This window comes from Pezoporus occidentalis, unplaced genomic scaffold, assembly GCF_034315485.1.
Source record: "Pezoporus occidentalis ecotype Australia unplaced genomic scaffold, CSIRO_AGI_Poc_V1 ctg288, whole genome shotgun sequence".
Taxonomy (NCBI): Eukaryota; Metazoa; Chordata; class Aves; order Psittaciformes; family Psittacidae; genus Pezoporus; species Pezoporus occidentalis.
In genome coordinates, this window is record NW_026914807.1 from 93396 (window position 1) to 119343 (window position 25948).

Genomic DNA, 25948 nt, shown 5'->3' on the forward strand with positions numbered 1-25948 from the left:
GCAAGATGATGTTTACCAATCCACAGATAAACAAGAGCTGCCACTTCCCCATATTCTGCTGCTAAACACAAATAAACTTGACAAATAAAAGTTATTTCATTATCAGAATTTGCTTTTAACTTGATTTTCAACTGGAGCTTACATGCAATCTATTTCTGAGGCAATTCGTATTTGAAAACTTACCTTTAGCATACTGCCTCATGCTTTCCATATAGGCAGAGAGATTTTCTGCAACCAATGTAACTAGGGCGTGATTGTGCTGAAGTTGATTGATTAAGTCATGCCGGTAAAACACGTGGGGACTTCTCTGGGTTTGACTGAAATTAAAATACAAATATTGTAAGATATGTGGAGAAGTCTTGCACCTAATAGTTCAGAAATCAGTTTAAGAAACTCATCTTTGATACAAGATCCAAATTTTCCTAGATCTCTAACAGAAAGCATATGAAGTCTCTTGCAATATTTTTTTTTATTCTGACACATCAACAGTTCTTACCAGTTATTAAAAGTAGTTAATTTATGAGGATTATACAGTTACAGTATGGATGGAAAATATCAAAGCAATCCGAGAAGCTCAGTATGCTGGAGGGAGAATTAGCTGCAACAAGACGGGAACAGAAATACTGGCCCACAAACTTGATAATAAAGACAGAGAACATAAACTGTAGTATATCTACACTATGCATAATCACAGTTTCTTCCACATCACCTGATATTGTTTTCAAAATTTAATATGAACACACTAAATAAAACTAGGTCAATTTTCAAATCGAAAGCCTGTGGTCTTAAAACTATAGTGAAAGAATACTAGCTAATAATCACGTCATTTCTCTCAATACTTCACACACAGCTCTGCATTAGGGTTTTTAATACTATCTATATGAAAAAATGTTGTTACAAACATAAAAAAACCCAAGATTGCTATGCAGAGCATACAGCCTAAGAAAAAACACAAAAGTTCAAGAAAAAAATTATTCTAAATAATCAATCATAATTTTAGCCTATTAAGCAAGATCTGACAAAAATGCTGTTCTTAAACAATACTAGATATATTTAGATTACAGAAGTAAACTCCACAAGAAAATATAGTGCTTTGGTCCAAAACCCACATGGCCATGAACACTGTCAAATTCTACTAATTAATTCTGCACAACAATCTCAAAATGCTTCAACTTGTGTAGATAAGAGCACTGATCCCAGCTGCATAAACAATGCAAATTTGCACTGTTCTTCCACCATTAACAAAGGGGGGGGGGGGGGGGGGGCAGAGAAGAGGGAAGAGCAGCATTCCTCATTGTTTGCCATTCAGATGATACTGTAGCCTGCCCTGAAGAGACAGAGATGGGCTTTCAGAACTGTTCTCCTTTCCTTCAATACTTAAGAAGGCAGACTCCACACTCAGCTGAATGGATTACAGGTAGGAATTCTCACCCTTCTTAGGAAACACGGTCTCCATACTACAGGACCTAGAGTACTCTACAGTATCTCCACACATTTTGAGAACAGTAGGGAAGGCAAGAAATCCCAGTTCCAGCACCAGCTGATAACGATCTTGCTGCAGCTGACAAACCACATTTCACTGCCCATGTACAGGAACTGATAAACCGATTCACTGGGCCAAAAAGCACTTCAATTTGAGCTTAAAAGACAGAAGCCATCAAGACCCTGCCAATAATTTTATAATCTGCAACCAACAGAATTTGGCCTGCTAAGTACAGAGGTGTTCAAAAGATTAAATTTCATAACATGCAGAGCTTTCCAAAACAGCTTAAAAGAGGCACTTAAAGCACAAATTGTGCTTAAAAAAAAAAAAAAGAAAACAAAACAGATAGAAACATGAAAGAAGAAAATATACAGGACTTCAGAAAGCACATCCTTGGTTTTGCTTTGAGAAACTTTCTAATTACACTTCATTCCATCTCTGCCAACCGTCCTTGCTCAGCATAAGCCAGCAACAAAACCAGCAAAAGACTGGATGTGTCTCTTTTAATGGCTATCTCTAGATAGAGAGATGCATTTACAGAATATAACAATAAATAAGAACACTGACTATTCAGGAAAAACAAATGACAGAACAACTAAAGGAACAAACAGAAGCAAGACAGGATATTTTGCAAAATCAAGTTATTGGAGTATTTATACATACATAATACTACACATTTATATCAGTCTTACAAAGCATAGAAAAAAGCTTTATTGGCAAATGAAGTTGCGAAGCCGCTGGCCATCCTATTTGAAAAATCATGGCAGTCAGGTGAAGTTCCCAACGACTGGAAAAAGGGAAATAAAACCCCCTTTTTCAAGAAGGGGAAAATGGATGACCCAGGGAATTACAGACCAGTCAGTCTCACCTCTGTGCCTGGCAAAATCTTGGAGCAGATTCTCCTGGAAGGCATGCTAAGGCACATGAAAAACAACAAGGTGCTTGGTGACAGCCAGCATGGCTTCACTAAGGGGAAATCCTGCCTGACCAATTTGGTGGCCTTCTATGATGGGGCTACGGAACTGATGGACAGGGGTAGAGCAGCTGATGTCATCTACCTGGACTTGTGTAAAGCATTTGACACTGTCCCACATGGCATCCTTGTCTCTAAATTGGAGTGACATCAATTTGATGGACGGACCACTCGGTGGATAAAGAACTGGCTGGATGGCTGCATGCTAAGAGTTGTGGTCAATGGCTCAATGTCCGGCTGGAGACCAGTAACAAGTGGCGTCCCTCAGGGATCAGTGTTGGGACCGGTCTTGTTCAACATCTTTGTCGCTGACATGGACAGTGGGATTGAGCGTGCCCTCAGCAAGTTTGCCAATGACACCAAGCTGTGTGGTTCTGTTGATACGCTGGAGGGAAGAAATGCCATCCAGAGGGACCTTGACACGCTTGTGAGGTGGGCTGATGCCAACCTCATGAAGTTTAACCATGACAAGTGCAAGGTCCTACACCTGGGTCGGAGCAATCCCAGGCACAGATACAGGTTGGGCAGAGCAGAGATTCAGAGCAGCCCTGTGGAGAAGGACTTGTGGGTGCTGGTCGATGAGAAAATGAACATGGGCCGGCTTCACTGTGCACTTGCAGCCCAGAAAGCCAACCATATCCTGGGCTGCATCAAAAGGAGTGTGACCAGCAGGTAGAAGGAGGTGATCCTGCCCCTCTACTCTGCTCTTGTGAGACCTCACCTGGAGCACTGTGTGCAGTTCTGGTGTCCTCAACATAAAAAGGACATGGAACTGTTGGAACAAGTCCAGAGAAGGGCCACGAGGATGATCAGGGGACTGGAGCACCTCCTGTATGAAGACAGGCTGAGAAAGTTGGGGCTGTTCAGCCTGGAGAAGAGAAGGCTGCGTGGAGACCTCCTAGAAGCCTTCCAGTATCTGAAGGGGCCTATAGGGATGCTGGGGAAGGACTCTTCATTAGGGACTGCAGTGACAGGACGAGGGGTAACGGGTTTAAACTTAAACAGGGGAAGTTTAGGTTGGATATAAGGAGGAAATTCTTTCCTGTTAGGATGGTGAGGCACTGGAGTGGGTTGCCCATGGAGGCTGTGAATGCTCCATCCCTGGCAGTGTTCAAGACCAGGTTGGACAAGGCCTTGGGTGATATGGTTTAGTGTAAGGTGTCCCCTGCCCATGGCAGGGTGGCTGGAACTAGAGGATCTTAAGGTCCTTTTGAACCCTGACTATTCTATGATTCTATGAAAACTAAAAACTTCTGTGCTAGACATTTTTTACTTCTTTCTCAACAATGCACATAAACAGTAAATTTGTACACGGATTTATCTTGGTTACCAACTACTTCTGAAAGTTGAATAACTGTAATTACTGGAGTTATCAGCTGTGAGTTGTTACACACAGTATTTCTGAGCAAAATTTTAGACGTTATTTTAATCCTTTGCTAGGACGAAATCAAGGGCAAGACGATTGTCTTTAAGCACAGAAAAAAGCCTGTCTGATAAGACTTTCTAGCATGCTTTCTAGAATTAAAGCAAACTCCATACTCAACTAAAGAATTATTCCTTAAGTATCTGAGGTTAAGCTATATGATGATGTTGCCACTGGAACATATTGCTTTAGTAGTAACTGAGGAACATGAAAAATTTAAGTTAACAACAAAACTCATCTTTTCACCATGCTTCTACTAAATGGAAATCAAAAGCCACTGTATAAGAAAAAAATATGTTTTGAGATGGATGACAAAGTACTTTGGAAATACTAAAGACGACACTTCATAGTTAGAATGCATGCTTATTTGCTAGGAAAAAACTGGCAAAGTGACAAAAGCAAAATTCCAAACTACTTCATTTACATGAATTTTAAAATAATTACGTCTGCACAAACAATTTGCTCAACACAGTACTGCACATGTAACTCATGTTTTGAAGTCATGAGTTCTACTACATGAATAGATGTTATATACCATGAAAGCAGACATTAAAGATCCAAACAGCAAGTGAGTAAACCCAGCAAATTCTACTATTTGGGCTAAAATGTGACATGAAGCTAGCATCACTGCTGCTTTAAAACACTAATGAAACCCCTAAACACTTACAGAAGGTCCTCTCAATGCTCAGTTAATTCTTCTTGGAAAGTAATTTAGAAGACCAATCTTACACTGCTTGAGTAGATACAGGTCAAATTAAGTGCTTGAAATTAGTATAAAGGAGGCTCTACCTTCATCAGCTGACACAGAGAAAATTAAGATGATTCATTATCTGTACATTAAGGGTCAGTATGTTGAGTAATAAAGTTGACTATTCCCTACAAGTGTCCTCGCACCCAAAGAGGAACTATTTTTTTATGCTGTTATAATTGTGGTTAAGTTAAACTTCCTGAAATATGCTGCATTTCTCTGTGATCAGGGAGTTAAGTTTTGCCAAAGCTTGTGTATAACCTCTTTGTCACTTTGCTCAACTGCATGAATAACCAGCAACAATTAAATCCTCTTCCTCCTCTCAAAAGGATCTCTACGGTGCCAATGGCAGAAGATAATTTATACTTATTTCTGCCAAGAATAAGCCACCTTAGTTGTTCTGAACTTTTAACTGCTATTGACAATCAACTGAATCACCCCAAAAGAGTCATATACAGATTATAGGATTAATGCTGCACACAGAAAGCTCTATGAAATATTTTTGAGGCACTTGTCAAAAAACATCTGGTTTGATCTACTTTCAATCCAAATTCTAGAAGGATGTTACAGATTAAAATTTAAGTCAGATAAGTAACCTGATAGGAACAGGTGCCAGATGGATGCGTTGCAATTTCCAAGCTGCATCAAGGTTGTAAGAAAACATCACATTTTACTTCAAAATGATGTTTTCACTTACTAGGTTTCCCAGTTGACTGGGAAACCTGACTACCTGACTAAAATAACTCCCTCACCAATATCTTGCTAACAAAGACTTCTCCACAGAAAGAAGTCTTTATAAGACCCTTGAGTAAAACCTTTAAATCGTTGTTTACTTTCCTGCAATATGTGTTTTAAAATTCCGCATAAAAGAAGAGGCATTATCACACACTGCACTACGGACTTCCTTGAAATGTGAGCAATGGAAGAGATGATCTGACAAAAAGATATATTCAAGCCATCTTGTACTGTATATATACCATACTGGGAACCTGCATTTCCATAATCAGAAGTAGTTAGGTTCCTCCCAAGATTAACTCAGAGCAGAAAAATAATAAAGTGCCTTGAATGAGCTCTACTTCAATAATTACTTAAAGCAAAGCCTTTTGTTAAGGCATTGTTCTAAGAAGCATTCAACTTAACAAGTACCATGAATAACCAGGTGGCTACAATCACCTAGAGCTTATAGCATGTAAAAGGTTATGGATTCCAATACACACAAGAGAGACTTATCTACTAAACAGCAAGTACTTTTGTGACCTTACTGGAAAAGCCTCAAACAATAATTAATGTGAACCTTTAAAGGATTAAAATATCATGAAACATTAAAAAAGATGTTGCAAACTAAATTAATAAAGAAACCTCCAAAAGCCAGGAATGCAGTGTTATCACTGCTCCTTAAAAACACTCTTTATCATTAAGTAGATAGTGTTGAGTAAACTGAAGGCTTATTTTGCCCATCTTTCCCTGCCTTGATCCTTCTTGTAAGCAGCCTGTACTAGCAACATTGATCTGACTAGTTTAACTTCTTACAAGAAATAAAACAACCCAGTTATGCAACACTGATAAGCAAACAACATTTTTCTAGCATTTATAAAAATTTTGATGAGGATATAATAACTTTTGGGGCGCAGAAACTCGTATTTCTGTTGTGAGACAACATTTAAAATAATGAAAACAAGCACATATATTTTAACAAATCCAAACAGACAATAGCTTTTCTTTTTTTTTCCTTCCTTTTAAAAACAAACAAACAAAACAAACCACCATAAACCCAGAAAAACACACCCAACACATTCCTAATCTCATTCATTCAGGAGAGAATCAATATTTTCCCCCCAGACAAAAAAAGAAGTCACCTTTAATTTCAAGTATATAAACTGGACCATATATATATATTTGTCATCAAAGAATAGGGATGGGTGGGTATGTTTGTGTGTGTGTGTGTGTGTGTGTGTGTGTGTGTGTCTACATACATACATGCACATAAGATGTATTTGTACTTTGTAAGTGTCCTGGGTTCAGCAGTAGCAGTCATTTTTCTCCTTAGTAGCTGGTGCAGTGCTGTGGCTTTGACTTTAGGCCTGGGAACAGCACTGATCACACCAATGTTTTTAGTTACTGCTTAGTAATGTTTACCCTGACCAAGGACTTTCTGAGTCTCATGCTCTGCCAAGGAGGAGGGGAAGCCAGGAGGAAGCAGAGACAGGACACCTGACCCAAACTAACCAAAGAGGTATTCCATACCACAGCACATCATGCCCACTATATATTATGAGGGCAGTTACCCAGGAGGGCTAGATCACTGCTCGGTCGGGCTGGGTATCGGTCGGCGGGTGGTGAGCGGTTGTATTCTCTTCCCTTGTTATTTCCCTTATCGTTATTATTATTGGTGGTAGCAGTAGTGGTTTGTGTTATACCCCAGTTACTGGACTGTTCTTATCTCAACCTGTGGGAGTTACATTCTTTCGATTCTCCTCCCCATCCCTCCGGGAGCGGCGTGAAGAAGGGGGAGCAAGTGAGCTGTGTGGCTGACTGGGCTTAAACCCCAACAATAAGCCAATTCCATTCACAGGCAGGGAAGTCCATGGATAACAGAAAAACAAACCTGGATTTTTTCACAAATTGGGCTACTGTTCTAAAAATGAATAAAAGCATGTTTGAGGAAACAGTTAACTTTTACTGTTCAGTTCTCTTACTGATCCTGGGTGTCTGAATTTTTAGAGTCTATTTACATTAAATTCAAGAACATCTTTAAACACAGGTTATGATTTTACTTAAACCTTCCCTGCCTCATGTAAAAAAGATTTGAAAATTTGCCTCATTCCAACACATTCAACTTTTAACAGACAAAATTTTTTTTGCATTTCGTTCTTACCTCAAGTTTTGTGGTGCTTCACCAAATAAACTACAAATTTCTCTAATTTGTTTCAGTGCAGGAATGACCCATTTGTCATTTGTGCGAAGCTCTTCTATAAAACGATCTATCCACTGGATCTTTTGTGTATCTCGATCCTTAAAGAACAACCATTTGTAATCAGAATCAAGTATATTGCAGAAACTATCATTATTCCCTTTAGTTCCAAGACAGGACAGAAAGTACAAAGCCACACAAATACTAGATCAACTGAGTTCTGAAACATATCTGAGCAGCACTACATGTTGGCAGAAGCCATCAGTGTGTTTCAAACTCTCTGCCTTCAAGCACTCAAGCCTTCAGTACTTATTTAAGAAAATCTGTAATTAGACAGAATCATCAGTGTTTAAATAATCCACTCTTTTCCCTCTTTCATTTAATTCTACTCACTGGCACTCAGAGTAAACTACTATCAAATATATATCTAAAGAAAAAAAAAAAAAAAAGAGAGAAACTGTTTCTTAACAACTAAGAAACAAAACCTGACAGTGGCTACCAAGACAGATAATGGACTATTCTGAATAACAATGAATTATTATTCTGGCAGACTTCTACAGAAATTTGGGTGGGGAAGGAGAGCATGTAATAGTTTTCACTGTCCTTTGCTAGGTCCTTTCTAATATTACACAAATAAAAACCCTACCCAAACGAATCAGACTGAGTTCAGAAAACACTCAGACAGAAGGGAGATGCTGCTTTTCCTTCCTATTTACTTTGGTAGGGTTCTTTTCCAGTTCCTTCAATATGGTCATTACAGTATGTCACCAATTGCAAGAAGACAGGAAAACTGATGTCTTTCACTCCAGTAAAAGTGCAAACTGTGTTATTTAAAATATATCCCATAACATTTTAAAGTACCAGAATGTTGGTAAAGTAATACAAATCTATAAGGAACACTTCTGTTAAATTACCAAATCCGCTGAAATTTTTATGGGGGGTGTAACTGACAGTGACTGATTTCACAACAGAACATACCAGATTACTCACCTGTGAACAGCTGTAATCTAAGATTTTAATATGGGCGCTAAGAGCCTGGTCCATGATATCAACTGGTACATCATCACTATGAGCCAAATTCCACAAAAGGTTCAGCACTTTGTGTGCCATCACACCATCCTTGTCATCCTCTGCAAGACGACGAATTAACTCAAGAAGCTTCTCACGCTGTTTCTTGCTTGCATTTGTCCAACTTGCCTGAGAAAATATTTTATTTGATATGAAAGTCAGTCTTATTTTTTTTAAATTCCACACATAACCTGCACCATTAACAAATGAAGCAACAATAAAGTGATACAACTATGTAAAGAATGTTTACCTTAATTTGATTAAAAATAAGTAGTACATTAGATCAATACTTAAGGCAGACACAACTGAGTGGGTCTTTTAGTGTTTACAACTAAAGTATATTCAGCTTGGGCCTTAAAAAAAAAAAAAAAAAGATCTTTAAATAAAGATCACAGATGTGCTCGTAAAAGTTAACATTGCTCCTGACACGTTCGTCAACAGTCAAAGTAAGAGTGGCCTCAGCTGTTTCTTGGAAAAGCTATGTCAAAACACCTGTGCTTACACTTAGACAACTTCTTAAATAACTTACAATCATTAAACGAGTAAAACTTTAGTATCACTTGTGCCTCTGAAACTGACTGAAACAAATGTCCTCTGCAATAAAGTTAACCTTTTTCTAAGTTTTGAATTAACATTACTTCATGACCATCTTATAAGGTCAGACACAACTCATGACAGTTTACACACAGAATTTCTGACCTTTGAGTTCAGTATCTGGATTACAGAACATTAGATCACCAAACTAGAGGACTCCCATTAATCAAAGCATGAACTGCATGTAAGCCAAAACATGACTATAATGTATTCATCCAAAACCAGAAAACACAACTCTACAAAGGCAGTTTGCAATTTCTAGTACAGCAGCTTATCTGCTAAAGGCAAAACAATAAAACAAGTTTGATCACACCACTACTGGCAGCTATAACTGTCTGCATCCATTTCGTATCCATGTTAACTGGAGAAAAATTATTACACAATAAAGAGGAAGTCTGGGAAGAGGGTAACAGAGGTCCTTGATCTTCTCTATTTAAAGATCAAAAGTAGCAACTTGAAACCTACTCTAATGCAGAAGGAAAACACTATTCATTATATCACCAACACTTAATAACTTGACACAAATGCAAAAAAAGTATAGAATAAATTACTTACTTTATTTGAAAAATTAAATATCCCTAGGATTGCTAAGTGTCACTTTAACATGAGAGGCCTTCACAGACATGCGTTACTACTCAAAAGTTGTTAAACCAGAAAACAAAGCTAGTGATTAAGCTAGCAATACTAACTAGTCTTTGCTTTAGACAAGAAGTAAGAAAAATCTCTCAATGTATGCTCATTAAATAGCACAATCTAGCATTCCTAATATTAAATAATACAGACAGTTGCTACACATTAAGAACACAAGGAAACTACCCGTATCAAAAAAAAAGTGGAAAGTAGATGCTGGTAGAGTCACAAACTGTATCCAACTTCACAATCCATTCCCTGAATACAGTCAAAACATGCACAGTTACCTTAAAACAATCAAACAGGTGATCAAGCTGTTCAGGAGAGAAATCCCAAGCTAATTTTGCAAGGAGATCATGTACATTTTTTACAATGGCTTCATGTTTTCCTGCCTGTCAAGAAGACAAAAAGAATCCACCAACATTTGTAGCAATCCATACTGAGTTAAGCAGCAAGACATCCTACATCATTTTTAAAAGAAGACTGTTTGAAGTGGCCTGCAAGAAAAGCTGATGCTGTGGGAACAGCATGGCAAACTGAGCATTTCACTGGGAAGTCACAGTATTTAGATTCCTCTTGTATGCTTTAATTTTCTGTTCTTTAAACAAAATCAAGCTTTCATAACAGACAATAAAGTCTAAAAGTTTATTTTAAATTGCAGATAAGTATTTTAATCTAATGCTGTTGTGGTTTTGTGGTTTTGCTTGTTTTGTCTTTTTTATGAAAAACCTCAAAATCTACCTCCTCAATGAATTTCATTGGGGTGCCTTAAGCTGCAAAACAACTTTCAGTACTTCCACATAGTTTATCAGGTTGAAGTACTTCCTTCATGAAAGTCGATTCATGGGAAACTAAAGCTTTCTATTACAAACAACTTATTGGCAGACATTTTAAAGTCCAATAGTTTGTAAACTTATGAATTCTAACAATCAAACAACTAATGGCAAGCTCCCGAGTCATATATACTAGCCACAGTTTTAAGAGAGTCTGGTGTATATCACAATTTTGACATTTAAAGAAGAGAGTAAGAAGATAACAGCAAGCTCAGTTTTAACTATGAGTGAGAAGAAAACTTCATTCCTACATGCCCAGGCGGGAAAATGCATCCCATACTTTAAATCTGCACTTGAAACCAACAATTTTGGACTATGTGAATCAATAGCTGATCTGCTGCAAAAAAAGTTCCCTGTAAGTGTAGAATAAAAAAATGCAAAACAAACACACAGAAAATAAACTCTGATGTAACCTCATACAGTATTAAAAATACACGCATGAGCAGTTTTGAAATGTATTTCCTTCTAAAAGCTTCCATCAGTAGTTCACTTAAAAACAAAAACAGAGACTAATAGCTGTTACATGCTGTGCTGCAAATTCTTTATACTGTGCCATAAATCCTTCAAGAAGAATTTAAGCAGTTACATTCATTTTCATATTATGTGTCAGATTATGAGAGGGGGAATTACTAGACCACTTGCATCACCTGATTTTGCAAAACATAACATAATTTTTTCCTCTGACCAGACCATTTCCTGGCTAGCAAGAAAAACAGAGCATACAGGGCAAGAAAGAGCATCTACAATACAACAAATGAAAGAAGCATGCAGAGCTGCTGGTGGGGTGGGGTAAGAAGAGTAATAAAAAGTCATAGCACAAGATAGTAGAGGGAGGTAAGGAAACCTGGTGTGTGAACTGTCATCTTGCTGTGCAGAAACACAGAAGGGCCTGTGAAGTTCTAGTTAAATACTCCAGAATGTAAGTAATAAGACTGCAACACTAATCTCTGCAATTTTATTTCTTGTCCAGCTGGATCTTTCCCTGCAACTTCAACAGGCTGCAACTTAATGCTTGTCCAGAGATTTCCAACATTACTCCCTCAATCAAATATACTTCTACATTGTGAACACTGGCTAAGACATGAAAACACATCAAATAAAACTTAAAATATATGCTGCCTTCTAAAGGGAAAAGCAGTATGATTATATTATTTTCCATAAACTACTTATTTTTATTGTAGCTGTATACCGAGATTCTCACTGTCAACTGTATACTGAGATTCTCACTGAGATTCTACACTGTCAACTGTAAATTTGCTCATGCTCACTCTCTAAACCCAGATAGCAACATAACAGCTCTAGCTTAAAAGCAAAACCACACCATTGCTGCACGGAGCCAGAGCTAAAATAGCCTGCCTGTTATATAAAGCCACACAGTAAATCAACTCTTCACTACTGAACTTCATGCTCCAGCTGCTCCTAGAACCAGTCATTTAATAAGAACTTCTAAAAACTACTAAACACAGGGAGTAGCAAAGTTGGTAAAAATCACTCTGTATTTGCAGATTTTGGTATTCTTATTTTTTAGTCTACCTTAATTTCAACAGTTTGGCTTAAGTGGACTTGCCCAGGTGTCCCTATTTTCAGGCATGCTGTTTTCAGGCTGGCCAAAGCCACAGCAAAACCATCTTCAGACTTAATGAATTCAACTTTCACACAAAAAATGAAAAAAATACAGGGTAAAACTACAGCAGGCGCAGTGTGGCAACTACCTAACTGAAAGCATAAGAAGGGAGCAGCGTAAGCTGGGTATCTGAGTGCATGGGAGACTTATTCCTCAATTTTTGTTTGCAGCTGTTGGGTAGACCATCCCTATCTTTAAAGGATGTACCACTTTGAACACTTTTCTTGGAAGGGTAAAAGGTTTGGCCTAAAGTAGTTTATCCACATGTTCCAGTTCCAGGCACTAGGAGTAACATAATTGCTTGGATGACTTTTTTTTCCGGATTTCAAGATTCCGCCCCCCCTCCCCCCCACCTTCCTTATAAAAGGTGAGGCTCTAATATTAATATAGTAATACAAGCCTACTAACAGCAAACTAACTTCTCAAAGTCTTTTTTATCTGCACAGACTTCTTACAGTTTGGAAAGATTTACAGACCACAAGCTGAAAAATAACAGCATGACCACAGATCTTAGTTCAAGTAGTCTGTGCACCGCTGTTACATGTAACTTTCTAAACAGGACGTAGAGGTAATGAGAAAATAAAGGCTTTCTTGAGTTTCAGCCTGTACAGTTACTATTGTGCCAGAATTGAAGTCTAGAGATTATAATGTTAGTTGAAATATTGGAGATCTCAAGTCAACCTTCCACTGCATCACCTGTCATCTCAAAGTGTTTTAAATGCAACCTGAAAACAGCATGCCTGAAAATAAGAACCCCTGGGTAAGTCCCCTTAAGCCAAACCGTTAGCTTCAGAACAGTGTGAACACACATAAGATAGGGGTATAATACTACCCAAATCCTATATTAGCCCTTGTAGTATAACCCCAGCTGGCAATTAAGTGGCACAGAGCTACTCACTCTCTAACTCGAAAGTGGGATGAGAGAGTAAATCAGAATGGTACAAATGAGAAAATTCATGGGTTGAGATAGAGTTTACAGGTAAATCTTCTGCCTTACCTACACAGAACTATATAAGCTACTACAAAGAAATTTAACTCTATCTCTGCCAAAACCAGTACATAGTTTATTTTGGAAACCACATTTAGTCTCCCACACTCAAAAGACTGGCCTGAGGGCTTACTTTTACAGTTAAGTTAGATTTTCACTACCCATTACTGATGAACAAAAATATATGTTCTCATGATTGTTTCTACCCTAAAACGACCCTTTATTTTATATCTACTCATTAATTAATGATGATTTTGTTTCTTCAGCTGCCCATTATGTGTGCTAAACTCATGCAGCTGACAGCTAGGAAGTCCAGCTTCACCAGTCATTTAAATAAACAAGCCAGTATTGCAAAATACATAATTAAAAAAAAAATAAATAAAAAATCATTACAACACTAAGGAAAGAATTTGCTGTTAAACAACTTCTAGAACAGTCATTATTATTAGCCTTATTAACAGAGCTCTGCCCAGGAAAAATATACAACTGTGGTGAACTCTGAGATTAGCAATACATATTCTAATGCATTCTGACACATTAACTCATCATGTATCATGTTCTTTCATAATCCAGACTTTGTTCAACATTGAGGGTTCCTTAGTACTTAAAATGGATAATCTTCACACCATGTTCTGAACTGCGCCTTTAGAGACTTTACACACACACGTAGTTGACCCCGTTTCCACTAGACATCCAAAAAGACAATTTGGAGATGCAGGACCCCCAGGAAGAACACTATTTGATTTCAAATTTTTCTTTAGTTTTATCTAACACCAAGCAAAAGGACAAGTCATCTTCTCTATATATGACATACAACAAGATCCCTCCTGCACAGCAGCAGAGAAGCAGTTGAATCCTTTACCTGTGCAGCCCAAATGTTGTCAAGATCCTGCAAAGTGAGGGCTTTCTCTTTGATGACAAAACGGAGGATTTTCTCTAACTTCTCTACATATTGAGGTTGATGAAGACTATCTCTCAACACAATTGATAAAATATTATTCTGCTGGATCCATTCCTGAATATAAAAAGAAAGTAGTGCCATCTCAAATTACTGAAGTGCTATCACTGCTATTTAAGCTAAAAAGCAAAACGTCAACCTGTTACAGATTTTATATGCAATATTCTAATTGAGAAAAGTGAGGAAGATGTAGCATAAGAGGAAACTATTTACTTCATTTATATTTCACCTTAGAAAAAACCCAGCACTTTAAATAATCCAATATGCTAGTCATTGTGATATCTTAACGAGAAGTATTTTTTCAGGCATATTAAAATCATGAACTGAAAGCATAAAAATGTTCAAGCAACTTCAAACCTAAAAAGCCAGTGGAAAAAATATTTCCTATTCAAGGAATAAAAAAAATTTCTCTTCCAGTTCACAATCATTAAGTATCAAAACGAAATTGTTGAAGTCACTTCTAGCTTTACTGGCATGCCTACAGCACATCACATAAAAAGGGCATAAGCAAGGACTGAAATACAAAAGGGTTAGATTATTCAAGTACTGCCACTTACAGGTTTTTTTTAAAAATGCTTCCAACTAATTAGAGGCACATATTCAAGCCATAATTAACTAGATGCAATTTTTTCAGTGGTGTCATTGACACAGTCAAGTAGTGTACTGTATTTTCTTCTTTTGACCGAAGCAAAGCAGTGTGTGCTTTGAGCAGTGAAAAACAAATGTGCATAGTATCATACCTTCCAACAGAGTCCCTGATTACAGACTTAAAATATTACAGCTAGTCTCATGAAATACTTAAATCTAGAAGTTTTCATTTAAAAACAGAGGTCTTGTCTGAGATGCCAAACTACAGGGAATATGTAAAAAAAGAGACCTATTTCCTCCTAGTGCTTTAAAAAGTCAAACTGCAAATTTTGTCAGCGATCCTTTTGCAGATTATAAAACTTACATCAGGTAGCCAGTCACACAGATAAATGCTCCTTTTAATAGTTCCCTACATACACACTCAAGCATGTAACAGTATCACAGAATGGTGAGGGTTGGAAAGTACCTTAAGATCATCTAGTTCCAACCCCCCTGCCATGGGCAGGGACACCTCACACTAGACCAGGTTGTTCAAGGCCCTGTCCAACCTGGCCCTGAACACTGCCAGGGGTGGGGCATTTACCACTCCTCTAGGCAACTAGTACCACCCTTATGGGAAAGAACTTCTTCCTTATACACAACCTGAACCTCCCCTGTTTAAGTTTTAACCCATTACCCCTTGTCCTATCACTGCAGTCCCTGATGAACAGTCCCTCTCCGTCATCCTTATAGGCCCTCTTCAGATACTGGAAGGCTGCTGTGAGGTCTCCACGCAGCCTTCTCTTCTCCAGGCTGAACAGCACCAGCTTTCTTAGCCTGTCTTCATGTGGGAGGTGCTGAGAGCGTGTGTGCATATGGGAGGTGCTCCAGCCCCCTTATCCTCTGGACTTACGCTAACAGCTCTATGTCCTCCTTATGTTGAGGAAACAAGAACTGTATGAAGTACTAGAAGTGGGGGAATCACAAGAGCAGAGTAGAGGGGTAAAAATCATTATTCCAAGTATGTAAATATTAAATAAAATAAAAATGTGATAACTAGAATTTTCTGTACCAAAGAATCCAGCTTTTTAAATGTGAAAAGCAGAGTAGTCACTTAAGAACTCTGAGAAAAAATTACCTGAAGCACAAAATCTAGACTACATCCTTATTTAAATGAACATTACAGTATTTAGGTACAGTGGCATGAAAGTTTCAAATGAATCACACCTGTTTTACGCCAGTGTTTTGGGGTTTTTTGGGGGGTAGGGTGGGGAGGAATACTGTTCAAAAACCTAACTATTCAAGGATTCCTTTTTGAGAAATCATTTCAGCAGAACTGAAAATAATTCTAAACAGCAGCTTGGAAACAAATACAGCCTTTTTTTCCCCCCCACAGAAAGACTACTATTAAAATTACCTCTTACCATGACATGATACCTACTGTTCATAACACTAGATATGAAAACAGCAGTGCATGCAAGATGCATAATATATAACAACTCCTACAATTAAAGTAATAAGGAGAAGGAAAATCTAGTCAGTGCATTTCAGTGAAGACGAGAACTTACTGCCATTCTTTCAGCTGTAAGCCATTCTTCCTCTTCAGGATTACCATGCCGATGGGTATAATATGACACGCTGGATATTACTTTGTTAACTTCATTTAGTGCATTCATTTTACCATTGAAAGAAGAAATTTGTAACAACCTGTAAGAGAAATTAAATGTAAGAAGTGTGAAAAACTTGTCAGCAGCAGCCTATCCCATGAGGCATATCTTACCTAAGTATCATTTTTAACCTAAATATTTCTAAGTTTTTTACAGTTTCTTCTTGTCCAGGTACTCTTGAAGCTAAGTTCTTTAGAGATTTGATTATCATTGAGAGAGCATCATTTTTGGCTTCATTCTTTGCTTCTTTTTTCAGTTCATCATCTGTTAAATTTTCTAAAAATTGTGGAACCATTTCTATAATTGGAAGGAAGTATTTCTTCACTGTATGTAATGTTAGAAATTCATAACATTGTCCAAATGGCCTAAAAAGAAAGAAGAAAAGGGATCAAAGTGCTGTAACTGGCAGTTGTGTAATATTATGATAGTAAGCAACAACTAATTCAAGGATCTCAAGTCCATTTACAAGTACATGAAATGCTGAAGGTAAACAGGTGCTCAAACTAATTAAGAGATGGAGTGAGGGGAATTGCCTCAAGAAAAGACTAAGCTTTGCACTCACATATTTTATACTTAGTCCAACTATTCCAAATATATAAATTAATAAGAAAAAAAAAACAAACTTACTTGATGAGAGCTGCAATTATCTGAACATTCAATGCTGATCCACTCATGAAGCGATCATGTAAGATCTGAAATCCATTTAATGTGCCAAACTTGTTGATAAGATCTACTAGCCAACCCTACAATACAATAAACAGTTATTTTCTGGCATCTACAATATCCATTCAGGAACACTTTCAAGTACCTGTTAGTAACAAAGTTTGTCTTAAAAGAAGTCCTTACACAACTGTTAGGAGGCAACAGATCTGACAGTGGGCTTGCCTTTATAGTTTAAATATTCAGTTTTAAGGAAATGCTCAGAAATGAGCAGTAACATCTTTCCTGTTATGTCAAAAAACAGATGCTGTATATTAGTTCTTCAGAGAAATTTATCACATATATAGAAATAAGAATGATTATACTTCAGGCTCAGCTTTGACTGCTAAGTTACTACAGAAAGCATGATGATTCTGGGTTCTTTTATTCCTCGTCCTGATGTGATAATGCTTCATATAAAAGCAGTCAGAATGCAAAACAACATTCTTCTAAGCACAGTAAGTAATGCAAGGAAGTCCAAGGACATTGGAGTTCTTTATCCGTGGTTCTTATGTATCAATAGCTAGCAGTTCTACTAAAAAAGGAGGAGGGGATTAAAAAGAAAGATAGCAACAATAACATAATTCAGCTACATCCTGAAGTTGTACCAATGCCATTTGGGCACAATTCCGAAAAATTCAGACCCAAGAACCAGAACAGATTACTAGTCTGCACTGCTGGTTCAAAAAACCCAAACCAAATAAACCCCACAAAATCAAAACCAAAATAACCCAAACCCCCAAAACCACACTAACTGTAACATTCCATGTCCAATTAAAAACATTTCTCCCATTACTGGGAGCTCCAAGAAAGGAGAGAGAAAATTCCTACTTTATCACATAATCTCCCCCTCAAAATATGCCACCTACAAAATCATGTTGAGTAAGAAGGTAAATCCATCAACTAGCAAATACAAGCAAGCCAATTAGCACAGTAGGAACAGCATTCCAATAGAGCTGTGCCAGCTTACCACAGAAACACGTGACAGTTTGACTGTGGACCAAAGACTGAACGAGTGAGAAGGAGAAATGTGCATTGTTTTCATTATTGGTTAAGAGTCAAAAGCAGCAGAACATCTTAGCGATATAATGAAGGGGTTTTTCCCCTCCTCTAAAACCACCTCTCTACAGCTACTGTGTAATTAGCTAACACTGCATAAAATACAGGCCTGAAAATGGTCTCACACCTTTGGTGATCGTGGGTCAGGAGGACGGGCATAAAGTTCATCTTCAGCAAGCTGGACTCCTGCAGGAACTGTTTCTGAGGGACGAGTACCGTTGTATAGATGGAATTTGCAGTGAGGATTTAAGGCCATTGCAAGAAGTTCAAGAAGGGGAAACCAATCCTGGGACAGCTTGGCCACACATAGTTCCACTAGTCGATGAGTGTTGTTAATAATGCATCTCTATTAAGAAAAAACAACAACCAAGAATGTGGTGACTGTACAATGAGTATGAACTAGAAACTTTGAACCATTTGTACTCAGTGTGCAGAGTTGCATAAGAGTTTTTACAGCACTGTATTTTAATTTGTACTTCTCCCAATAATGGCTTTAAACAATCTGTTTTCAATTAAAAATTAAATTTAGGAAAGAGACAGAAATATTTTTGGTGGAGACATTCATGACTTTCCAATGAACTATTAACTTCTCCTTCTTTCACCTATTTTTCTCCAGATACTGATTTTCTTATCAAGAACTTTACAGTTTCTCACTTGGCACTTGACTAGCTGTCCAACAGGCAGTTTTTATATTCAAGGGGCTGCTACAAACATTCAGAAGTTAGCAGACTGCTAAAAGCTTTTACTAACAAAACCAAGTTTTCATGCCCTAGCATGCACATAAAAATAAGCAGGTCTCTAGACATCTGACCAAAGACAGCCTGCCTAACAAGAGCTGCACTACTGAACATACAAAGTTCTGGTCCTCCCCAGACCATCTCTGCCATTTTATTTCCTTCCAAAAGCACCAGAGACAGTAAGGTGAAACAAGAATAGAAGGATGACTCCCCTACCACCCACCCAGAGCCACACGTAAGTGTTCTCCCAGTTCTCTGGTGAGTTTCAAAATTGAGATTCAGTCTCTGCAACCTCTTCATAGTCACAAAAGCAGTCTCCTTCCTCATTTAAATTACTATGCTTCTCAGAAACACAACTTTAAAAACTCACATGTATCTCAAACTTCCAGCCGCTAACTGCCTCATCTGTAAGGATTTTTGTGAAAGATATTGTCAACCCATCTCGAAAAAATCGCTGGCATGCTTCACTTTTGACATCAAGGCCTATTTTAAAATAGAAAAGAGAAAAACAAACTATTAGATATGCAATTTCATTAGTTGGTACATGAACTTTTAGATATTGAAAGCAGTGATTTGGTGTGCTGGTTTGGGCTGGGACAGAGTTAATTTTCCCCACAGGAACTGGTATGAGGCCATGTTTTAGATTTGTGCTAGAAACAGTGTTGATAACACAGGGATGTTTTTGTTATTGCTGAGCAATGCTTACACAGAGCTGAGGCCTTTTCTGCTTCTCACACAACCCCACCAGTGAGCAGGCTGGGGGTGCACAAGGAGTTGGGAGGGGACATAGCTGGGACAGCTGACCCCAACTGACCAAAGGGGTATCCCAGACCATATGGGGTCATACTCAGCATAGAAAGCTGGGGGAAGAAAAAAAAGGGAGGGGTGTTTAGAGTGATGGCATTTGTCTTCCTAACTAACCATGATGTGTGATGGAGCACTCCCTTCCCTGGAGATGGCTGAATACCTGCCAGCCTATGGGATGCAGTGAATGAATTCCTTGTTTTGCTTTGCTTGTGTGGGTAGCTTTTGCTTTACCCTTTTGTCTTTATCTCAACCCACACGTTTTCTCACTTTTACCCTTCCAGTTCTCTTCCCCATACCACCATAGGAGTGGCTCTGTGGCACTTAGTTTCTAGCTGGGGTCAAACGACAACATTTGGACTTCAAAGGTTTGGTGTTTACAGTTTCAGAATTACTTTAAAATAATAAACCTTGGATGAAGACAAACTTAATGTACTCCTGAATGGACTAAAACCTGATGGATTCATGTTCTAGGAAAGCTACCTCCTTGCACTCCTTAGATAATTTTAAAATTATTTTTAAAACATGATAGGATTGAGAGAAGTTGGAGAAATGGGTTATGCAGCGAGAAAAAAAAAAATGAACAGGAAAGGAGAAGGTGATGTGAAACATAAAGTATATGGGAGCTCCAATTAGGGGATTGAAGAAAGAACAGAGGAACACTTCATTTCTGTACCTGGGCTTAGAAAGTGGTCAACCTGCCAGATAATTCTGTGTGGTTTAACCCTGCCTCAAGAGCATAAACACCCTGGTCCATAAAACTTGTCAGTCTAGATACAAATGTTTATGAACAGACACTGATGCATCTGAGTATTCAACAGTAAATGGTTGTAACACTAAGGCCCCATGCAAAATCACCCACCTTCTCTTCTCCATGACTTTGGACTACACAGCTTCATAGCTGCAACCCCACAGCTGAGCTGGCTCCATGCACTGGTCATAGAGCTGTGCCAGTGATCCCCCCCCTGCCCAAGACCTGGAGCCTTAATAAGGGCAATGCAGAAAACCTTATGGTGGGCTGGTAAGGGTTGGCTCAGACCTTGTAGAACTGACAGTGACCTGGGGCTAATATTCTCTGGTGAAACGCACGCTTGCCCATGGGCACAGTGGCTACACATGGCACTTACAGATTCTGGCAGGCTTTCAATAACTCTTACTGATCAAATCATCAGGAGTTTAATAGTTCTTCTACAACAAGACACTGCACTGACCCTACTGTAGTTAATTTTCACTGCACTGATTCTAGCCCAAATACCTGGCTAAGAAACCTTGGAACATGAGGACAAATACGCTGTCCTTGCTTTAGATACATGGCAAAACCCAACCATTTCAAGAAAACGCAGAAGATACCTTTTCAATAAGAAACTCAAGAGTGGTCCCACAGAAATGCAGACAGATCATTCAGAGAGAGATGGTCTTTAAAGGCTACTCAAACAATTCCCATTATAGGGCTGCCCAGCTTTTGAAAGCACATGTGCTCATGCACACAAACTTTGTTTTTTTAAGACTCTAGAGCCTGCCTCTTTTCCACTCTGTAAGCCTTTCAATTAATCAAAAATAAAGACTTGGGACCAAGGCTGATCAAGGGTTTGGGTTGGAAGGGACCTTAAAGATCATCTAGTTCCAATCCCACTGCCATAGGCAGGCACACCTTCCACTAGACCAGGTTGCTCCAAGCCCCGTCCAATCTGGCCTTGAACACTTCCAGGGATGGAGCAGTTACAATTTCTCTGGGCAACCTGTTCCAGTGTCTCACCACCCTCACAGTAAAGAGCTTCTTCCCAATAGTTAATTTATACCTTCTATCATTCAGTTTAAATCCATTCCCCCCTGTCCTATCACTACACGACCTCACAAAAAGCCCCCCTCCAGACTTCTTATAGCCCCATTTAGGTACTTGGAGGCCTCCCTGGAGCCTTCTTTTCTCCAGGCTGAACAAGCCCAAGTCTCTCAGTCTGTCCTCATAGGAGAGGTTCCCCAGACCCCTGATCATCTTTGTGGCCTCCTCTAGACGCGCTCAAGCAAGTCCACGTCCCTCTTCTGTTGGGTGCCCCAGAGCTGAGAACAGTACTACAGGTGGGGTCTCACAAAAGCAGAGTAGAGGGGCAGGATCATCTCCCTTGACATGCTGGTCACGCTCCTTTTGATGCGGCCAAGCATACAGTTGGCTTCCTGGGCTGCAAGTGTACACTGAAGCTGGCTCATGTTCAGCTTCTTGTCAACCAATACCCCCAATTTCTTCTCCGCAGGGCTGGTCTCAATACATTCTCTGCACAGCCTGTAGTTGTGCTTGGTATTGTTGCACAGTGAAATCACATTTCAGTTTAAATAAGCTACAAATTGGAAAAGTTGCCTTGCATCTTGCTTGCGTGTATGTCACACTGGAAAGTTTCAGCAGCATATCAAAAATTGAATGAAAACATCAGAAGCAATAACATCCACAATAAAGATGGAGCAATGCAGAGCAGTTTAGGGAAATTTGAAAGAAAGAGCGGAGAATATTCTTGCCTATAAAAAAAAAACAACAACTAAAACAAACAGCTTTTTTTAAAACTTTTATATTTATAGCATCCAACTCACTACAACATTTCTTTCTGGAGCAAATCTCACTACTCAAAACAATTCATAAGTATTGCTGAATTACTGTGAATATAAATATCAGTCTTGCTATTAAATACTATTTTTCAAGTAGGTTTTCTTCTATTAGCAAGTAACTCCAGACTATGGTTTGATACTCTCACAACTTGCTTAATGAAGACTAATACATCTATGCCTACACATAAAAAGATAATCTCCCATAAATAAAGGCATCTGCCAGGAATAATGCAAGTCACAGTCTAGACAAGATTCATACTACTCTGCCATATTTGCTCCTTGAACCTGAAGGTGGTAATGATGACATTTAATTCTGATGACTGTTTTCAATTCAGTGATGTCTCTTTCAATTTCAGTTGCTGAAAAGATTTATAGAGGATGCAAATACCACTTATTTTATAGACAGGGTCACAAAGACAGCAGCTACACCAAAGTCACTCCAGAATGCTGATGGCAGCTGGCAATGGTAGGAATAGAAGCTATTTAAAAACCCCAAACACTGGAAAACTGTGCTTGGGAAAAGCTTTTCTTAGGTTTTGTTGCTTCATAATACAGATGAGTTACAAACTACAGTATAAAATTTAAGTAATTCAACAGCTGGTTGTTTTTCTATTTCTGCTTTAAATTCTTCCATTTGAAACAGAACTCCTCAGATTAAGAAAAATGCCCACAGACAGGAAGCAAGGTGTCCTATTTTAGATCCTACTGAGATAATGGAACACATATTTTTCAATCTATTAACAAAGGTATCATTTATATTACTTCTCTCTATATAAACAACTCTGAAACAGCGTCTGCCAAGTTTTGAGCTACCAAAACGGTGTCAGTTACTCGGTTGAGTACCCTATCATTCCCTTGAGCACTGAAAGGTATTTAAAGAAACCCATCTTTTTACAGAGAAGACCTCAGGCCACTGCAGAAGATCAGGTTCAAAATCAATCTTAGGAACCAGAAAGTGCACAAGAGTCCATGGGACCTGATGAAATCCATCTGCAGGTCCTGAGGGAGCTGGTGGATGAAGTTGTTAAGACGAAGTTGTTTGGGAACTTTTAACTAAGTCTGATACTTTGGAGATGTACACTGATGTTAGAAGCAGCTGAAAAGCTTGTTGTGTTCTTATTACTTCATTCCATTGACCGTTTTTTGGGGTTTGGTTTGTTTTTTTTTTTTAAGGATGACTTAACAGCTGGCAGTACATACATCTCTCACAAGCAGAGAATTTCTTTTTACTGCACTGTTCCATTAGCCCAGACACACAGATGGCTGCATTCTTCTTTCATAAGTTGACATTTCTTTTGCTCCTGAACAGATGCACTCACTTGCAAATTCTACAGTTACCTGAGGATTCCTGCCAGACCTAGCTACATGCAAAGAAGCAAATTCCAAACACAAATACCAATAAATCAGTGTTGGCAACATCATGTTATTATCCTATCCTGGACCACAAGGATGTACCCTAACTTTAGTTTCTCCAGAGAGTGCTCTGAAGCAAAAAAACTTACAGAAAATATTCAAGATAATCCAGAATATTATGATCACAATCAACTTTTTATTCTTAGAACTCTGTAAGAATAACCTTTATTAACATGAAATTGAAGTCATCCTTGTACAGCTATGCAAAAGTAATGAAAGGGTACTCTGTATGTCATTGTATTTAAAACATAACTACCCGGTAAGTGTAGATCCCCTATAAGAATATTTTGATCTGATTTCTGCTGTTACTGAAATATGAGGGCAATAAATACTGACTGGAACAGGGGACCAAAGCAACTTTCAGGAGAACTTCCCAGAACACACAACAAACTTGTCAATCTGACTAGTTTAACAAACACATACACAAGTCATGTTTTTTAAAATTCTACCTTTTCTCTGATCTCAAAAGTATGTGTGTGCAAAATTTGAACAAAAATTTATGGCAAGACATTTGGAAAACTATACAAGTATCTTACTTTTAAAAACCTAGAATTCTTTGAGTTCTAGCATCTATTAAAAAGACCAAACCCACTAGGTCTGATATCAAAGAGAATATAGAAAACAGGTAGAACAGGAATAACATGATTTTTATTGCTGTGAGCTTATTCAACTTCCCCACTCATGCTAAGGCACCTAATTTCTTAACTACATTGACGGCTTTCTAAAATTTCCAATCTGTGAGGGTTCTGCACACCATTCTGACACAATACGCAAGACCAGGGTTATAAGAAATAATTAAGAATTTTTAAGCCTCCTCCAGGGATTCAACAGAACAGGAAAAGACTTTACACACTGGCCCAATAATCATTAATTGTCTTTTCAGCTTACCTTTTTTACTTAGTTCAATAGCAGCTTCTAGAAGAACTTCTAATTCCCCTTTTGGCAATACAGGAACCACCCATCGAGGCCTATATTCAAAAACAAAACAGCTCCTTTGTTAATGCTTGTAATATAGGGTAAAAAAATAATTTTTTAAAAGCCTTGATGAGTACTCCATTAAAAAAAAAAAAGGGGGGAACAGAAAAACCTCCCCACAACAACAAACAACCCACCAAAGCCAAACCAGGCCAAAATAAAACAAACCCATGATTTGAGCTTCTTTTTACAATTCTAACCCAATAAAAGAAGTATTTAATGAAATCCAGCAAAATAAAAGGTGCAAGAACCCTGATTCCACTATCAAGATATTTTGCACAAATAACCTACACCTTCTGAAAGAAAGTGTGAAAATACCTGTTAATCATGTCATCCAACTTTGCCAGGTCTGTGTGTGGAAATGCAGGCTCCTCATCTTCAAGCTGGGGTGGAGCATCTGCTTGGCCCTGCTCATCAGGCGGGGTAGCTGGGGAGTTCTCATTGGAAGAATCAGGGGAGGAAGTCTAAAATTGGTATGGAAAATACTTTAAATACTGCCTTTTGGCATTTTTCCTTCACACTGTGTTTCAAAGAATCACTTGAAGTTAAGTACCTGTCATCATAAAATATATAAAATCATTTGATTTCAGATTAAAGAAAAACAGAGCATTAAATGTGCTATTTGCATTCTATCTTGACAGTTTAAAAATTATGCTACTTTCCCAGAAAGTGTGGGGCTTTTTTGCAACAGTCTTCTATTTCAGCAGGCCACCTATACAGAAAGTGAAAATAAATCCAATATTGATGTGCCAGTTTTTACACATCTTCTCCAGGAAAAAATGACTATTTTTAAGGAGAAAGACAAACTTCAGCAACAGCACATAAGAAAGCAATCATGAACAACATCTAAAGAAGTTTGCTAAAAATGAGTAACAACAATTACAGCTGGTTATTCACCAACCTCCAAGAACATGATTAGTTAAAGCCCATTTTGATGGGCCACGCAAAATACACTGAATTCTATAGAAACAGACTTATCCGTATACAGAAATAGTATGAAATGACAAGAATAGATTCAAATCAGAACAGCAAGATTTAGGAGGACAAGGAAGGACCAAAACCTCAACAATATTTTTCAGATATCACACCATGTCTGGTTGACACAGAGTTTTCTTCACTGCACCCTGTGAGGTGCTGGGTTTTGAATTTCTGACCAAAACAGTACTGGTAACGCACCAGTGTTTTGTGTGCTACTGAGT

At 38.2% G+C, this 25948-nt stretch overlaps 1 protein-coding gene across 2 annotated transcripts in view; it reads right to left on the minus strand.

Annotated features, from left to right (window-relative positions):
- USP9X (ubiquitin specific peptidase 9 X-linked) overlaps positions 1-25948 on the minus strand; it is a 100009-nt gene that overhangs the window by 47601 nt on the left and 26460 nt on the right. For both annotated transcript variants that reach the window (XM_062626053.1, XM_062626052.1), the window contains exons 3-14: positions 25068-25213; positions 24663-24742; positions 19333-19445; positions 18353-18571; positions 17095-17210; positions 16581-16832; positions 16369-16507; positions 14138-14290; positions 10118-10222; positions 8529-8735; positions 7503-7639; positions 184-317 (exon numbers count right to left, since the gene is read on the minus strand). In XM_062626053.1, coding sequence (XP_062482037.1) covers positions 184-317; positions 7503-7639; positions 8529-8735; positions 10118-10222; positions 14138-14290; positions 16369-16507; positions 16581-16832; positions 17095-17210; positions 18353-18571; positions 19333-19445; positions 24663-24742; positions 25068-25213 — 1801 coding nt within the window. The remainder of the gene's footprint in view (positions 1-183; positions 318-7502; positions 7640-8528; positions 8736-10117; positions 10223-14137; positions 14291-16368; positions 16508-16580; positions 16833-17094; positions 17211-18352; positions 18572-19332; positions 19446-24662; positions 24743-25067; positions 25214-25948) is intronic.